Here is a 14,182-nt window from a genome sequence, read left to right as displayed (position 1 = left end):
ATAGGAAATTATCCCTGTATACTAAACCTAGGTTCACCAGCACTTAACATTTTTCTATATTTGCTCTATTATTTTCATTTTCTCTTTCCTCTCCATCTTCCTTATTTATTTTTTTCTAAATCATTTCATAGTAGGTTCCATATATGATGCCTCTTTACCTAAGCCTTAATACTTCAATGTGTATTTCTTGGTCTAATGATTCTTTAGAATTGGGAAATTGCAGGGTTTAAAAAAATATTTTTTTAAGATTTATTTATTTCAGAGAGAGAAGGAGTGGGGGTGGAGGGGCAGGGGGAGAGGGAGAGAGAGAACTGTCAAGCAGATTCCCCACTGAGAGAGGAGCCCCAAATGGGGCTCAATACCAGGACCCTGAGATCATCACCTGAGCCAAAATCAAGAGTCGGTCGCTCAACTGACTGAGCCACCCAGGCACCCTGGAAATTGAGTTTTTGCTAAGAATTGCCAAATTCTCCTATGTAGAGGTTGTATCCATTTGCATTCCTGCCAGCAAAACGTGGAAGTGCCTGCTTCCCCACACTCTGTCAGTGTATGTCCAAGCTTCTGAAGCTTTGCTAATCTGATGCCTGAGAAATAGTATCTCAGTGCTGTTTTAATTTGCATTTATTTTATTAAGAAGTTAACTATCTTTTCATATGTTTAGGAATTATTTTTACATTTTTTGTGAATAGTTTATATCTTTTGATCATTTTTCATTGTGCTTTCTTTTTTTTTCTCTTTCTAGCTTTTGAACTGAGAATTGAACTTATTTTTATTCTTTCATTTTCATTAATTTAGGTGTCTAACGCTATGTATTCTAGAAATCCAGACATGTAATATCTTCATTATCTCTTTCCCCCAAAATTTATAGTTTATGTTTATATTTGCCTATTTCCCCCAAGAGTTGTATAATGGTTTGTGGGATTTATTTTTGGTGAAAGAGCTTTATAAAAAATTGTTTTTCATTTCTATTTTTATTCATTGTTGTCAGAGTATTATTTATAATATTTATACTTTGTAAAGTTACCTGAGGCTGTCTTTGTGACCTACGATTTGGTTAATTTTAATGATTAGTCATGTACACTAAGGTTATCCTTTATTATCAGTTGTGTAAAGTTTGATTGATAGCTCTAAAATTTAACTGATTGGTTTTTTTAAAGTCTTCTGTGGTCTTTTTTAATTTTTATTTATATTTTTTAAAGCTTTAATTTATTTATTTGACAGAGAGAGACAGCCAAAGAGGGAACACAAGCAGGGTAAGTGGGAGAGAGAGAAGCAGGCTTCCCACCAAGCAGGGAGCCGGATGTGGGACTCAATCCCAGGACCCTGGGATCATGACCTGAGCCAAAGGCAGACGCTTAAGGACTGAGCCACCCAGGCGCCCCCGTGGCCTTTTTTTTAAATTGACTTTACTTATTTTATACTGAGAGTGGTTTCTTAGTCTCCTTGCATCTTCTCTAGTTTTTTTTTTTTTTTTTGTACGTAAGTGGTATTGATGTGTTATTTGATGCATAGACAGAAAGACATAAAGAAAGAATGGTTTTAAGCAAGAGAGTGGCATGATTAGATAATAGTGCCAGAAAGATCTGCTTGGTGGCTAGGTTCTGGAAATACCCAGTGTTAGGGCAGTTTGGGGGTTCCGATTCATTTGGTTTTCCTCTGACAGAAAGTAGATTGGTGGTTTCCAGGGGCTAGAGGAAGGGGAGAATGGGGAGTTATTGTTTGATGGGTATAGAGTTTCAGTTTTGCAGGACACAGAGTTCTGGAGGTGGATGGTGCTGATGGTTGCACAGGAATGTGAATGTGCTGTCACTGAAATGTACACTTAAAAATGGGTAAGACTGAAAATTTTATGTGCATTTTACCACAGTTAAAAATAACTTAAAAAAAAAAAAAGAGCACAATAACAAAGAGGACCAGATGGGCGCCTGGGTGGCTCAGTCTGTTAAGCATCCAACTCTTGGTTTTGGCACAGGTCACGATTTCAGGGTCGTGGGATCGAGCCCTGAGTCTGCCTGAGATTCTCTCTCTCCCTCTCCCTCTGCCTTTCCTGCTCATGCTTTCTCTCTCTCAAATAAATAAATAAATCTTAGAAAAAAAGAGGACCAGGAAGTAGAAAAAAAGATACTGTTCTAGACATTCATGTGTAGGTTTTTGTATGAATATAATTTTCCTTTATCTGGAAAAATGTCCAGGATTGCATATGGTAGTTGTATGTTTAGTTTTTTGTTTTTTTTTTTAGAAACTGTCAGACTGTTTTCCAAGGCAGCTATACCATTTACCATTCCCACCAGCAATGTATGGATGATCCAGTTTTCCTGCATCTTTATCAGCACTTGTTGTTGTCACTATTTTTAATTTTAACCAGTGTAATAGGTATATAGTGATATTTCATTGCAGTTTTAATTTGCATCTCCCTAATTGCTAATGATGTTGAACATCTTTTCATGTGATTGTCATCTGTATATCTATTTGGTGAAATGTCTCTTCATGTCTTTTGCCCTTTTTTTTTATTGAGTTTTGAGAGTTCTTTATATATTCTAGATTCTAGTTCTTTTGTTGGATATGCGGTTTTGAAATGTTTTCTCCTGGTCTATAGCTTGTCTTTTCATCCTCTTAACAGAATCTTTAACAAAGCAAAAGTTTTCAATTTTGATCAAGTCCAATTTATCAAAAAATGTTTAATACATTGTGTTTTGGTATCATCTAAAATATCTTTACCTAGTCCCAGATTTTAAAGATTTTCTTTTTTTCTTTTCTAAAAGTTTTACAATTTTATATTTATATCTTTAATTTGTCTTTTATATATTTATATTTTATATTTAAGTCTATGATCCATTTGAGTTAATTTTTATATAAGTTATGAGACCTGCGTTGAGGTTCATTTTATTTTTGCCTGTAGATGTCCAATTATTTCAGCAACCATTTATTGAGAAGTCTGTCTTTCCTTTCTTGAATCGTTTCTGCACCTTTGTAAAAAATCAGTTGGGCATATTTGTATGGGTTCCTTTATGGGTTCTGTATTCTGTTTTGTTTATCTATACGTGTATTTCTCCATCAATACCACACAGTTATGATGGTAATTCTTGAAGTTGGGTAGACAGATTCTCTCTCTCATTATATTCTTCTTTTTCAAATTGTTCTAAAAATTCTAGTTCCTTTGCCTTCTACATAAACACTATGCATATATTGAACCTTTTCTATCTTCTTTCAACCACTTTGACCTTTTAATTTTCTTTATCCAATTTTTGTATCCTTACATCTTTTCCAGCTTATCTTCAATTTCCCTCATTAAATGTTCATTCAAATCTGTACCCTTTTCACAACCTGTAACTTACTCTTCACTTATCCAATTTCTGTGAGTTTAGTCAGTTTTCACTGCATTTTTTCCTATTTTGTTGTTGTTGGGTGGGGTTTTTGGGTGCATTTCTTAGTTTTAAAATTTCTGGTTCTGAGTGTGTGCACCCAAGTATGTTTGTGTGCTTGTTGAAGGTACTTATTTTAGGTTGGTGTGTTGTCTTACAACTTCCTTTGTGACGTAGTTGGTTATTTGATGAGAATTTTTATCAGCTGAGATGATCGTATTTCCATTTCATTTTTTTTTCCTACAGGAGTTTTATAGCGAGTTTAATTTTTTCCCCTACTTCTTAGCATTTCATGGGTTGGGTTACTATTTAAAGAGCACCCTATCTTGTCAATTTTGTGAAATACGGTTGTGTAAATGGATGACAATGGTGGTAGAGAGGGGGTAGAGAGGAAAGAAGGGGTTCACCTGTCTTTTGTTTTTCTTTCCTGTCTTCTGGGTCCTTAATTTCCCCCTTTTCCTTCTTTCCTTTCATGCTCTCTCTTTTATGGACACAATCCATTCTCAATTTACATTTTTCTCTTATGAAAATGACTCTTGTCCCAGGCTGCTACCTTAGATTTTGCTTGATTTTAAGGCTTTTCCCTGTGGCCAGTGTCGTGAACTACCAGACACTGACTTCTGTTCTTATTTTGGCACTTACTTGTGGTGTATTTTTTCTTTCTGTGGACAATTTTGTCTGTTTTGCCTTTGTCCTAAACTTTTCTCTCTCTCCTCTCTGTCTCTTTCTTTCTCTTGGAGTCTCTTATACCTGCCCTTACCCTACTCTCTGGACCCACAGGTTCATAGTGTTTGCTGTTTGACTTTTTATTTTTATTTTTCATAAATTGAAATTTAGCATACTTTCTACCTCCCAGTAATGCCGATAGCATGAGTCATGGGTGATTCCATTTGTGCTCTTTGTTCTAGGGGTAGGATTTGTGAAGAGGTACAGATTCAAATGGCTGCCATTATCCTGCCAGAAGCCTCTAGAATATAATAATTTATTGACCAAAAGGATCATGTAGTCCCTATAAAACTTGTGCCATAAGGGGACACTTGGGGAAAAATTTACATAATAGTAAAATAAAACTTACATAACAACTTTCGTTTTATAACCATGACAATAAACATTCTTGGACTTGGATTATAGTTCTAAATAATTTATCTCCTTTGAATCAGTGAAATGTAAAGGCAGGCATAGAAATCCTATGTTTTAACACTAGAAATGATACCAAATAATAATTCTATCGTATAGAATTTTAAAGCTGAAAGAAAAGTTAGAGAGCATCTAATCTAATCCAACATATCATTCTATAGGTGAGGCTAAGAAAGGTAAAGTAATTTGCCCAAGGTTACCCTGAGAGTTACTAGAATGGGTGGACCTGGAACCGGGTTCTCTTGGCTTCCTGTCCCTATTTCCTCTTCTGTTAAATGGCCCCCATTCTGGTTTGGCCTTTGGTAGGTTAAGTATCATCACGACCCTTTTCCTGTTGGTACAAAAGAAATTAAATCACTTGCCCAAGATTGTTTATGTAGTAAGCAGCAAAGGTAGGTGTGAGGAAGACCGGGAGCCTTCTTATGCAGCACTCACTGATTGCATGGCACGGTCTGCATGTATCATCTGCCTGCCTTCCCTTCTGCTCTCTCTCTTGCCTCTAAGACTTGATGAACACCTGAAATTTTTCAGATCAATGTATGGATCTATAGGGTTCTCAACAGAGTTTACATCCAGTGCAATTCATTTTAAAGAGGTGAATGTGGCTCAGAGGATTGATGGTACACACAGGTGCAAGTTTACAGGTCTTGAAAAACAAAGGTTTGCATCTAGGCTTTTCCTCTGTACCAATCTTCTTGGTCTAACTCAACCACCCAACTTCCGCCTGCTTCAAGGGCAGTGTGCTTGCTGTTATAGTTTCCTGACTATTGACAAGAGGCTTATCCATCAAATTCTTCTTTGGGTGCTCTTGAAACGTGTACCTCATGTATGCCGGGGTTGCCTTGTGTTGAATTTTCTTTGTGAGCCAAGGACAGAATGTTCTTCTCTGCTGCGCCAATAGCACTTTCCCATACACACTCGGGGAAAGCTTTTTCACTCTCAACAGGCTCAAAAGTCTTGACTGGAGTACTTCAGAAATAGGCCTGGTTTATACTTTTATCAAAACAAGCAAAGTCTGGGCAATTCCTGGCTTGGAAGAGCACTGACGATCTGAAATTCTCCTAGGCAGGTGCACAAATGGTGTTACCAACGGGCAAGTGTATAGCACTCTGATCCCCCCTCAATAAGGAAGGGGGTGCCAACGTTCACTTGGTGAAAGTGAAGGTGGCATCTGAAAAAATGAGAGGCTGGTGTTCACAGGGAGAAAAGGCCGATGGCATGTGGAGGTGTGATGTAGGGAAATGGCACTAAGGATACCTTATGGTGCTCATCTTACAGTTCTGCAGGGAGAGAATTTGCATTTACTATTTTTTTTCTTGATGGAATATACTGATAGTCCATATGTACATTTGGAAAATAATTAAAGTAATAATGAGATATGGTAACAGAAAGATCTCGAACTTGGAATTTGTGTAGAACTCCTTCCTGAACATGCTCTGTTATTGGCATACTTTGGAGTTCCCCCAGAGGAACCTCTGCACCTCATGTCTCTGGCTCTAAGAGCCCCTAGGCAGAGCTGCCTGAATTTCTCCTGGGCCCCCCACAACACCACCAGCACCATCCCTCTTTCTTCTGGGATAAGAAAGAAAATGTAATGGACTCATATTTTGGTTCCAGAGACTGTATTTTGGTCCCTGCCGCTTTTCTGGAAATGTCTCTAACACTGGATCCCTTTTTTCTCTCTCTGCTCTTCCTTCACAGTGTTTTCTCTCGAGTGTAAAATCAAGGTTGCAGTGCAGGCTTTGAGCCGGATAGACTGCAGGGTGGCCATACCATCTTATTAAAACTCTCAGTGATGCAGTTTCCCCATCTGTAAAATGGAGATATGTTACTGTACAGGGGATTGTGAGGATTCAGTGATATAATATATGTTCCATGGTTAGCAACTGCCAGACACACTGTAAGTTCTCAATAAATGGCATCTGTGATTATCATAGCAGGTAGTCTCTGTATGGTACCTAGACTTGTGTTTAGCCTTAGTTAGGTAACCAAAAACTGGTAGAAATTATATTACTAATTTGAGTGACTTGTGAGGAACTTCAAACTGAGCATACCTCCTAGGGAGTTCTGCCAAATCTTTTGCGTTTTCTTTCAACACCAGATCAAATAACTCTGGCAACAGGTGAGCAGCATGATTCCAGCAAGGCACACTGTTGCCTGAAGCTGTTTTGTCCTGTGAGCTTACTTTGGGAAGCAAGAAATGCCTCCTAGTGAATAGGTTCAGCCTATATGGGCAAGTCTTTTTAAACATTGTATTGCCATTGAATTAGTTAAGCCTTTATTAGCATGGCCCTCAGAGAGTTAACAGTCTAGTACAAAGAGTGAAGATGTAGCACTTTGGGCCTTAAACCTTATTTTTGTCTTGTTTTTAAATTAAGAAAAAGAAATCTGAACAGCAAATTGGAATAAAATTTAGAGCTTTCTCGGACTCTCCCCTTTGGCAATGCCCTGTGGGTAGTGATGGAGGACTTGGGTTTGAATCTTGACTCTGTCGCCTGCTCACCTGTGGCCTTGAGCAGATCATTGTCTCTCTTGGGCCTTAGTTTCTCTCTTCATGCAATGGGTTACTAATCTTTTCATTAAAGGGTTGATAGAGGAACTACGTGAGGTCACTCACGTGAAGTGCTTCTGCAGCCTGCTATTTAGTTCCTCCATTTCTGTTATTATTATGTTTACCTCCTTTCAGCAGCCAAAAGGATTTTCTTTTGAGGCACCATGACTGATTAAGTGGTTCCAAGTCAGGGGTGCCCAGCGTGGTGCTAGAATTTATAGGGCTTATTTTGGTGCCTTAAGGCTCACGTGACCGTCGTGGTGCATTTTTTTTTTTTTTTTGAAATGTACTTTTCTCACTCTCTTGGTTTCAGTATTCGGGATTTCACACGGAAAGATCTGAATCTGATCACGACAGCCAGTGGGGTGGAAGTCCCCTGACCGACACAGCCTCTCCGCAGCTCCTGGACCCCGCAGAGAGACCCGGCTCTCAGCATGATGCCTCGTGCGCCTATAGACAGTTCTCTGACCGCAGCTCCCTGTGCTATGGCTTTGCGCTGGACCATTCCAGGCTGGTGGAGGAGAGGCACTTCCACACCCAGGCCTGCGAGGGAGGCCGGTGTGAGGCAGGCAGGTACTTCCTGGGAACGCCGCAGGCCGGGAGGGAGCCCTGGTGGGGCTCTCGTGCAGCCTTGCCCCTGACCAAGTCTTCCCCAGAAAGCAGAGAAGCCTATGAAAACAGCATGCCTCACATCGCTTCCGTCCACAGGATCCACGGTAAGGGCGGTTGAAATGAGTCCTGAGCTGGCAGCATTGGGCCCCTGGGCAGGTCTCTAAGATTCTAGGTTTGACACTGGAGGGACTGAGCCAGTGGTTTTCTCCTTTGAACTGACAAATCAGGAACTCACACCAGTGGGATTTTACAAACCACATCCACTCTTTTTACGTGTATTAATTTTGCTCATGCTTGCCACATGCATTTATTTTTGACATGTGAGTAAAAATGATTTCCATTGTAAACATCATAAAAAGTATAGAAATTAAGTCAAAGTCAATTGTTGAGTAAGCCTATTGAACTTGTAATATGTATGCATTTAAATTTCTTGTGTGTGATTTTCTTCTGTATTCTGATGGTTCAAAAGTGGACCTCTGTAGTTTTGGGGCTCATTTAGCAATGCTTCTCAATGAGGGCCCCACTGACCCATTGGGGAGTCCAGGCTTTGCTTTATGGTCTATCACTCACTTCATAGATGGTTTAACCCTCCTGGTCCTCTGGGCATTAAATACTGGTAACCACCCCCTTCCCCCATTATTATGACAACCTACAATGTCTTCTGTGGGTGAAAGATGGAGTGATATATAGAACCCATGGAAATTTTCACCTTGGGATTATTATACAGTTTTATGACTACATAGAAATGGGCACTGTGGTTGAAGCCTTTAGTGCCAGTAATGCTCTTATTTGTTCATTTCAAAGTAAACTGGTAAAGGAGAGCCCGTTCTATCCATTCCAGGCTTGGGTCCGGGCACGTCTCTGACACCCTCCCTGTTTCATTAAAAGTCAGTGACATTAAGATTGATCGAACAGGGTGATACTACTCTTCTTGCTGGGTCTTTAGGGTGGGAAATGTGCTAGACAATGTTATACTCACCCATGGTCTCTGTCAGACACCACCCAGGCACTGACAGCCTTCCATGAAGGATTTTAATTTGTTTCTGTTTTTGCTTTTTATTTTTCTGCTTTTGCTTTGAGTTTCTTTAGTATGGTAGACTGGTAATGGAAACCCGGGACAAAGGGCAATTGCTTGCCAAAGAATGGAGTGAAGCGAAAATCCTGGCTTAACCTACACGGTCTGGAGGAAAATATTAGAAATAAAATAAGAAGAAAGAGGAAAAGGAAAGCAATGAATAGTGTGATCCAGGGGCTTCCCTTCTGCATTAAGCAGTTTACAGCTTTCATATGTCCCTTCCTGCTTTTCCTTTCCCTTTTTATATTGACTTCACACTGTTTTAAGAATAATGTAGCTTATGGAATATATTTTGGATGCATTGTTCCTCTGTATTCATCTCTCTCCTTGGTTCAGAACAGGTTGTTATTAACATTTTAAATATTTATTTATTCTTTACCTTACTTCAGAAACTAAGATACCAGAGTTACCATATGAGTATATGTAAAACTGAGATTTATATCTCTAGATTTGAGGAGACAGTATTTATATTTTTGATTGGGACAAGATATATATATCCATGCATACATATACATATATGTGTATTTATGAATATATATATATTTAACCCTCAAATAGTTTTAAAACTAACACTAGAGCTTTATTGTAATTCTACTTATGATACACTTAATAATTTTAACATTTTAGATGATTTATTTGGAACTGGGAAAGTAGTCCAGTCTCTATCATTGTCTTCCTCAAACCCAATGGAAAGCATTTTCAAAGCATCAGTTTAATGTAACATTTCTCTAGAAAGTATCATAAACCAAATGCTATGCATTTTTCTTTTATTATTTACAGTCAGACAGGTCCAACTATATGCGTACATGGAGAAGTAAAAACACTCTACCATTTTGTTAATTGGCATCCAGGACCCACGGGCAAGGTTTACCTTCTAAAATACTTGTGATAAACTTCATCTACACTTAAAAGCCACTGAAAACTAGGAATGCCAGTACAATACATTGACGCTTTGTCATGTGAGCCTATGTCTGTTTCAAATATTGGTGCATACATTCAAAAATGAAAGATAAATGTTTCTTTTAATAGGAAAAAGAAACACACAGTTTTGGGGATGAATTTTGAGACCACTTACTTTTTATTTTTTTTAATTTCTAGGGCGAGGTCATTGGGATGAAGATAGTGTGGTCAGTTCTCCAGACCCTGGGTCTGCCAGCGAATCAGGTGACCGATATCGCACTGAGCAGTATCAAAGTAGCCCACACGAGCCTAGCAAAATTGAAACTCTGATAAGAGCCACCCAGCAAATGATTAAAGAAGAAGAGAACAGATTGCAGCTAAGGAAAGCCCCCCCAGACCAACTGGCTTCCATTAATGGAGCTGGGAAAAAACACTCCCTCTGTTTTGCAAACTACCAACAGCCCCCGCCAACAGGGGAAGTCTGCCACAGCTCTGCTCTTGCCAACACTTCACCATGTGACCACATCCAGCAGAGAGAGGGAAAGATGCTGAGCCCCCATGAAAATGACTATGACAACAGTCCCACTGCACTGTCTCGAATAAGTAGTCCCAATTCGGATCGCATTTCAAAATCCAGTTTGATCCTAGCTAAAGACTATCTACATTCGGATATGTCTCCACATCAGACAGCGGGAGACCATCCTGCCGTCTCTCCAAACTGCTTTGGTTCTCACCGGCAGTATTTTGATAAGCATGCTTACACATTAACTGGATATGCCCTGGAGCACTTATATGACAGTGAAACCATTAGAAACTATTCCTTGGGCTGTAATGGCTCACACTTTGATGTAACTTCCCATCTAAGGATGCAGCCAGACCCGGCACAAGGACACAAGGGAACATCTGTTATAATAACCAATGGAAGCTGATGTTTTTCTAAAATATTTTGTTCTTTAAGGATCTCTGAAACATATTTATAGTTTAATGCCCCATTACCAGCATTTACTATGCCACAGATGGTTAGAGAGGATAATTTAAGTTACTGGATATTTGACATGTGTTCCTGCAAAATCAAAGAGCACTAGCATTCAGGGTTACACACAGATAATGGAGTTAAAGTGAATATATAAATTGCCCATCTAATTATATGGGAACCAGAATAGATAAATTTTGAATTGAAAAGTACTCTTGTAGATTAAGTGAGCATATATACCACATGAAAGACTGGTAGAAGAGTATTGCATTGTGTTGTAAACCTCATACACACAGACCACTATCCACAAACTGCTATGTACACTTTACATGCAGAAATGTCGACTATATACCTTAAATACAACCCACAAACGGGTAAGTTTTCTTAACCCTAGCACATTAAGCTTATTACAGAAATTTCCATTCCTAAAATAACTAAGAAAGAGAGAGATACATCTTGTAAACTGGTTTCTTCTAAACAGTCAGCTCATTTGGTTCAGGCATAAATTAGGGAAATGGTTCTGGGTATGGTACAAGAATGAGTTTCCACCTGGTATCCATTTTAAGCAGTCAGGAAGTGGTGATTTTTCACCTTACTTTTGAGTTAGACAAGGAACAGGATCACACTGACATAGCAGTAAGTGTTTTCTAAGTAAAAGCACTGAGATGTTGGGACACACATCAAAAATCTGGCATGCCCAATTGGAAATAGTTTAGTAAAGATGGAAAGGCCAGAGACAGAGAGAAATGAAATGATATCTCAACACAAACAATTTAAGCCTCCGAATATGTAACCAACATATTTGGGGCTATAAAACCAACCAAATAAAAAACTCAAACCAATTCACCAAGAAAAAAGGCTGCTAAGTGCAAGAAAGAGCTAAGGAAAGCCAATGGAGGGCTACATGGCAGCAGTGTAAGTGAGAACAACATGTGGAAAGCCTCAGGAGAGAGCCTAAGATAAAAGCTCAGGCTGATGGGCAAGTGATTAAAAGGGTCAGAGTTACTTCAACTGAAGGAAGACGCAAAGCGCTCGTTTTCCTTATTGTCTGGGAATGACAAAAACAACAAACTTGGTCTTAAGTTCAGGTGATAACAGTAGAAAAACCAGCAGACTAGAAAGCAAGATCTCTGGGTTCCAATCCTGACCCCGCCTGTAACTTAGTTTGGGAATATCGATGTATCACTCACCGTGCCTGGGCCCTAGTGTCTTTGTCTGTATGGCCGTTCTGACGTGCCATGGTTCTGTGGATCATCGGTGCGACAGAACTACACTATTAACCAGTTAACTCTCTGCTGTCAGTTGTCAAGACAGATCATTCTGGCTTGTCTGCACTCCTACAGAGGTCCAGGTCCTTTGTAACTTCAGCAGGTGCGTGGGCTCTTTTAGGCTTGTGTAGTTACAGTCAACTTTCTGGTCCAGCCAGAATGTAGATGGTAGAAACTGATGAGGGAGTAGGAAAATGAAGACAATTTATTTCATGCACTAGTCTCTAGTAATCAAAACAAAGTGACACAAATGATTAGAGAAGTTTCTTAGGCAGTCTTTTCTAGGAGCGCCATGCCTGCAACTCTTGCCATCTGCAAGGAGGGGAATGTATTGGAAGAAACGGACTCATGATTGTTGAAGACAGAACATGACACTGACCACTCAGGGATTAGAACTCTAGTTTCGTCACTTAACACAGTTATTTGGCAGTTTATAGGCAGGTGACAATCTGATGATAGTCTGAGAGATGAATAGGGGGGTCATTTGTATATGACAAAAGAGGTGACATGAAATTAAATAAGTATTTCTTGGGTATGACATAGCGACATTTGTGTCATAAATGGAAAAAGCGCAAGTGAGAAAGTTAGTAGTTATCATATATACTTTCAAAAAAGTTCAAAGAACAAGAAGAACTACATATTAAACCACACAAGCAGAAGTGTTCAGTGATTTTGAGAAAAATATTCTTGAAAAACCCCTGGAATACTTAAAATAGATTTTCGATCAATTTGAAACACGAAGTCAGGTTTTAGGAATGCTAAAGTTTTTGGGGAATTCTGTAGGTGGGTTAATGGTTCAAAGACACAAACATCTGAAGAATAGGGTGTATTTTGGAAAGGAAATCTACACAGATGGGTTTTACTGATGGATATACATTCTACCAAAAATGTCAGGGATAGATGCTATAAAATAAATAGGATCTTCAGAATCAAGGAAAAGGAACTGATATGAAAGAAAAGAATGTCATTGAAGAGACTTCAGTGAAATCTTAAAATGGCAGATAGTTAATTGGCAAAAAATAAATTATGAACTCTACAAATAAGGGGTAATCAGAAGAAATAATGCCCTGTAAAATGGTATGACTGATATTTTTAAGTGAAGACAGAAGTAATGACATTACATCCTAATTAAAAATTTTGGTAGGCTGACCCAGTTTTAAATACAAACCATTTATTTAATTTACATGTCAATAATTTTATGGTGCCAGATTTATTACATTACATATAATGCCTTACAGGCCCAAGTATTATAAGCTTACATTTTTGGCAATGTGGCATGATTATTACAAAACGCACCCAAAATAAGATGAGACAGTTTATGACAAAGTATCTTTTTAATATACACAAAAATGTATTAAAATGTATTTATAATCTACATTATCTTGTTCTGTCCAGAAGCATATTTCCTCATAACAAAGATGTCATCTGTGTCCTTTTAAAATATGGGATGTAAAATGCGCATGTTACCAATAACTTAAATTGGCTTTAGTTTTAATCCTTGATTTCCATAACTTTGCTAAATGTTGAGAATCATGATACTAGATTGAAATAGAGAAGTATGATTTTTATATCACATTGGGGATTCATAAAAATGTGCTATATCCAGTTGCTAGTATAATATGTAGCAATTCATTAGATGATACAAAGTTCATGCTTTCTAGTAATAGTAAGAATATCTTTATTGCTCATTTACCTACCTGTCATACCTAATTTAACAATTTGGATGACCAAATAAATAAATAAATATTTCCCCAATGTTCCTTGAGAAAATTCTGTTAAAACTATTGAGAATATACAGATTTGATGTATTATTTTTGGATGCATACTATTAATGTCATAATCACTACAGGTCGGACATTTAGGTGTCCTTCAGTTTCACAAGTCTTTTGACATACTATGCTGAATATAATGGGCTAGCTTTTCTAAACTGTAATTGCCTGATCTAGGATAATATGATACAGTGCTGATGTGACATTCAAAATGAGACAGGATGCAATAATTAGTTTTCAGCGTTTATACAGAAAACCCACTCATTCTCTCTTGATTATATTTTATAGGGCTAGAATATTTCCATTAGGCACTATCCTTAATTCTCTCTACACCCTGCTGCCACATGGTGCCTTTGGGCAGAGAATCCCACTTAAAATAAGCTTTAATGGGATCTTCCAGAAAAGGATAATATGCTCCATTTTCTTTTCTTTTTTAAATGGGGGATAAGGATCTATCCAATAAAAGGTCATTTGGAAAATATGCATAGTTATCTTAAAATAAAATGAAAGGCTTTTTACCCCACAAGACCTAGAC

At 38.3% G+C, this 14,182-nt stretch overlaps 1 protein-coding gene across 1 annotated transcript in view; it reads left to right on the top strand.

Annotated features, from left to right (window-relative positions):
• Nucleotides 1-10,786, top strand: part of SIM1 (SIM bHLH transcription factor 1) — a 65,574-nt gene extending 54,788 nt beyond the window's left edge. Inside the window, exons 10-11 of the mRNA XM_025860368.2 lie at nt 7,364-7,766; nt 9,836-10,786. Of these exons, the coding sequence (XP_025716153.1) occupies nt 7,364-7,766; nt 9,836-10,566 (1,134 nt within the window). The 3' untranslated portion in view covers nt 10,567-10,786. The remainder of the gene's footprint in view (nt 1-7,363; nt 7,767-9,835) is intronic.
• Nucleotides 10,787-14,182: the final 3,396 nt, after the last annotated feature.

This window comes from Callorhinus ursinus, unplaced genomic scaffold, assembly GCF_003265705.2.
Source record: "Callorhinus ursinus isolate GAN/ISIS: 27379988/994484 unplaced genomic scaffold, GSC_fseal_2.0 scaffold6, whole genome shotgun sequence".
Lineage (NCBI taxonomy): Eukaryota > Metazoa > Chordata > Mammalia > Carnivora > Otariidae > Callorhinus > Callorhinus ursinus.
This window is presented reverse-complemented; position numbering and strand designations above follow the sequence as displayed.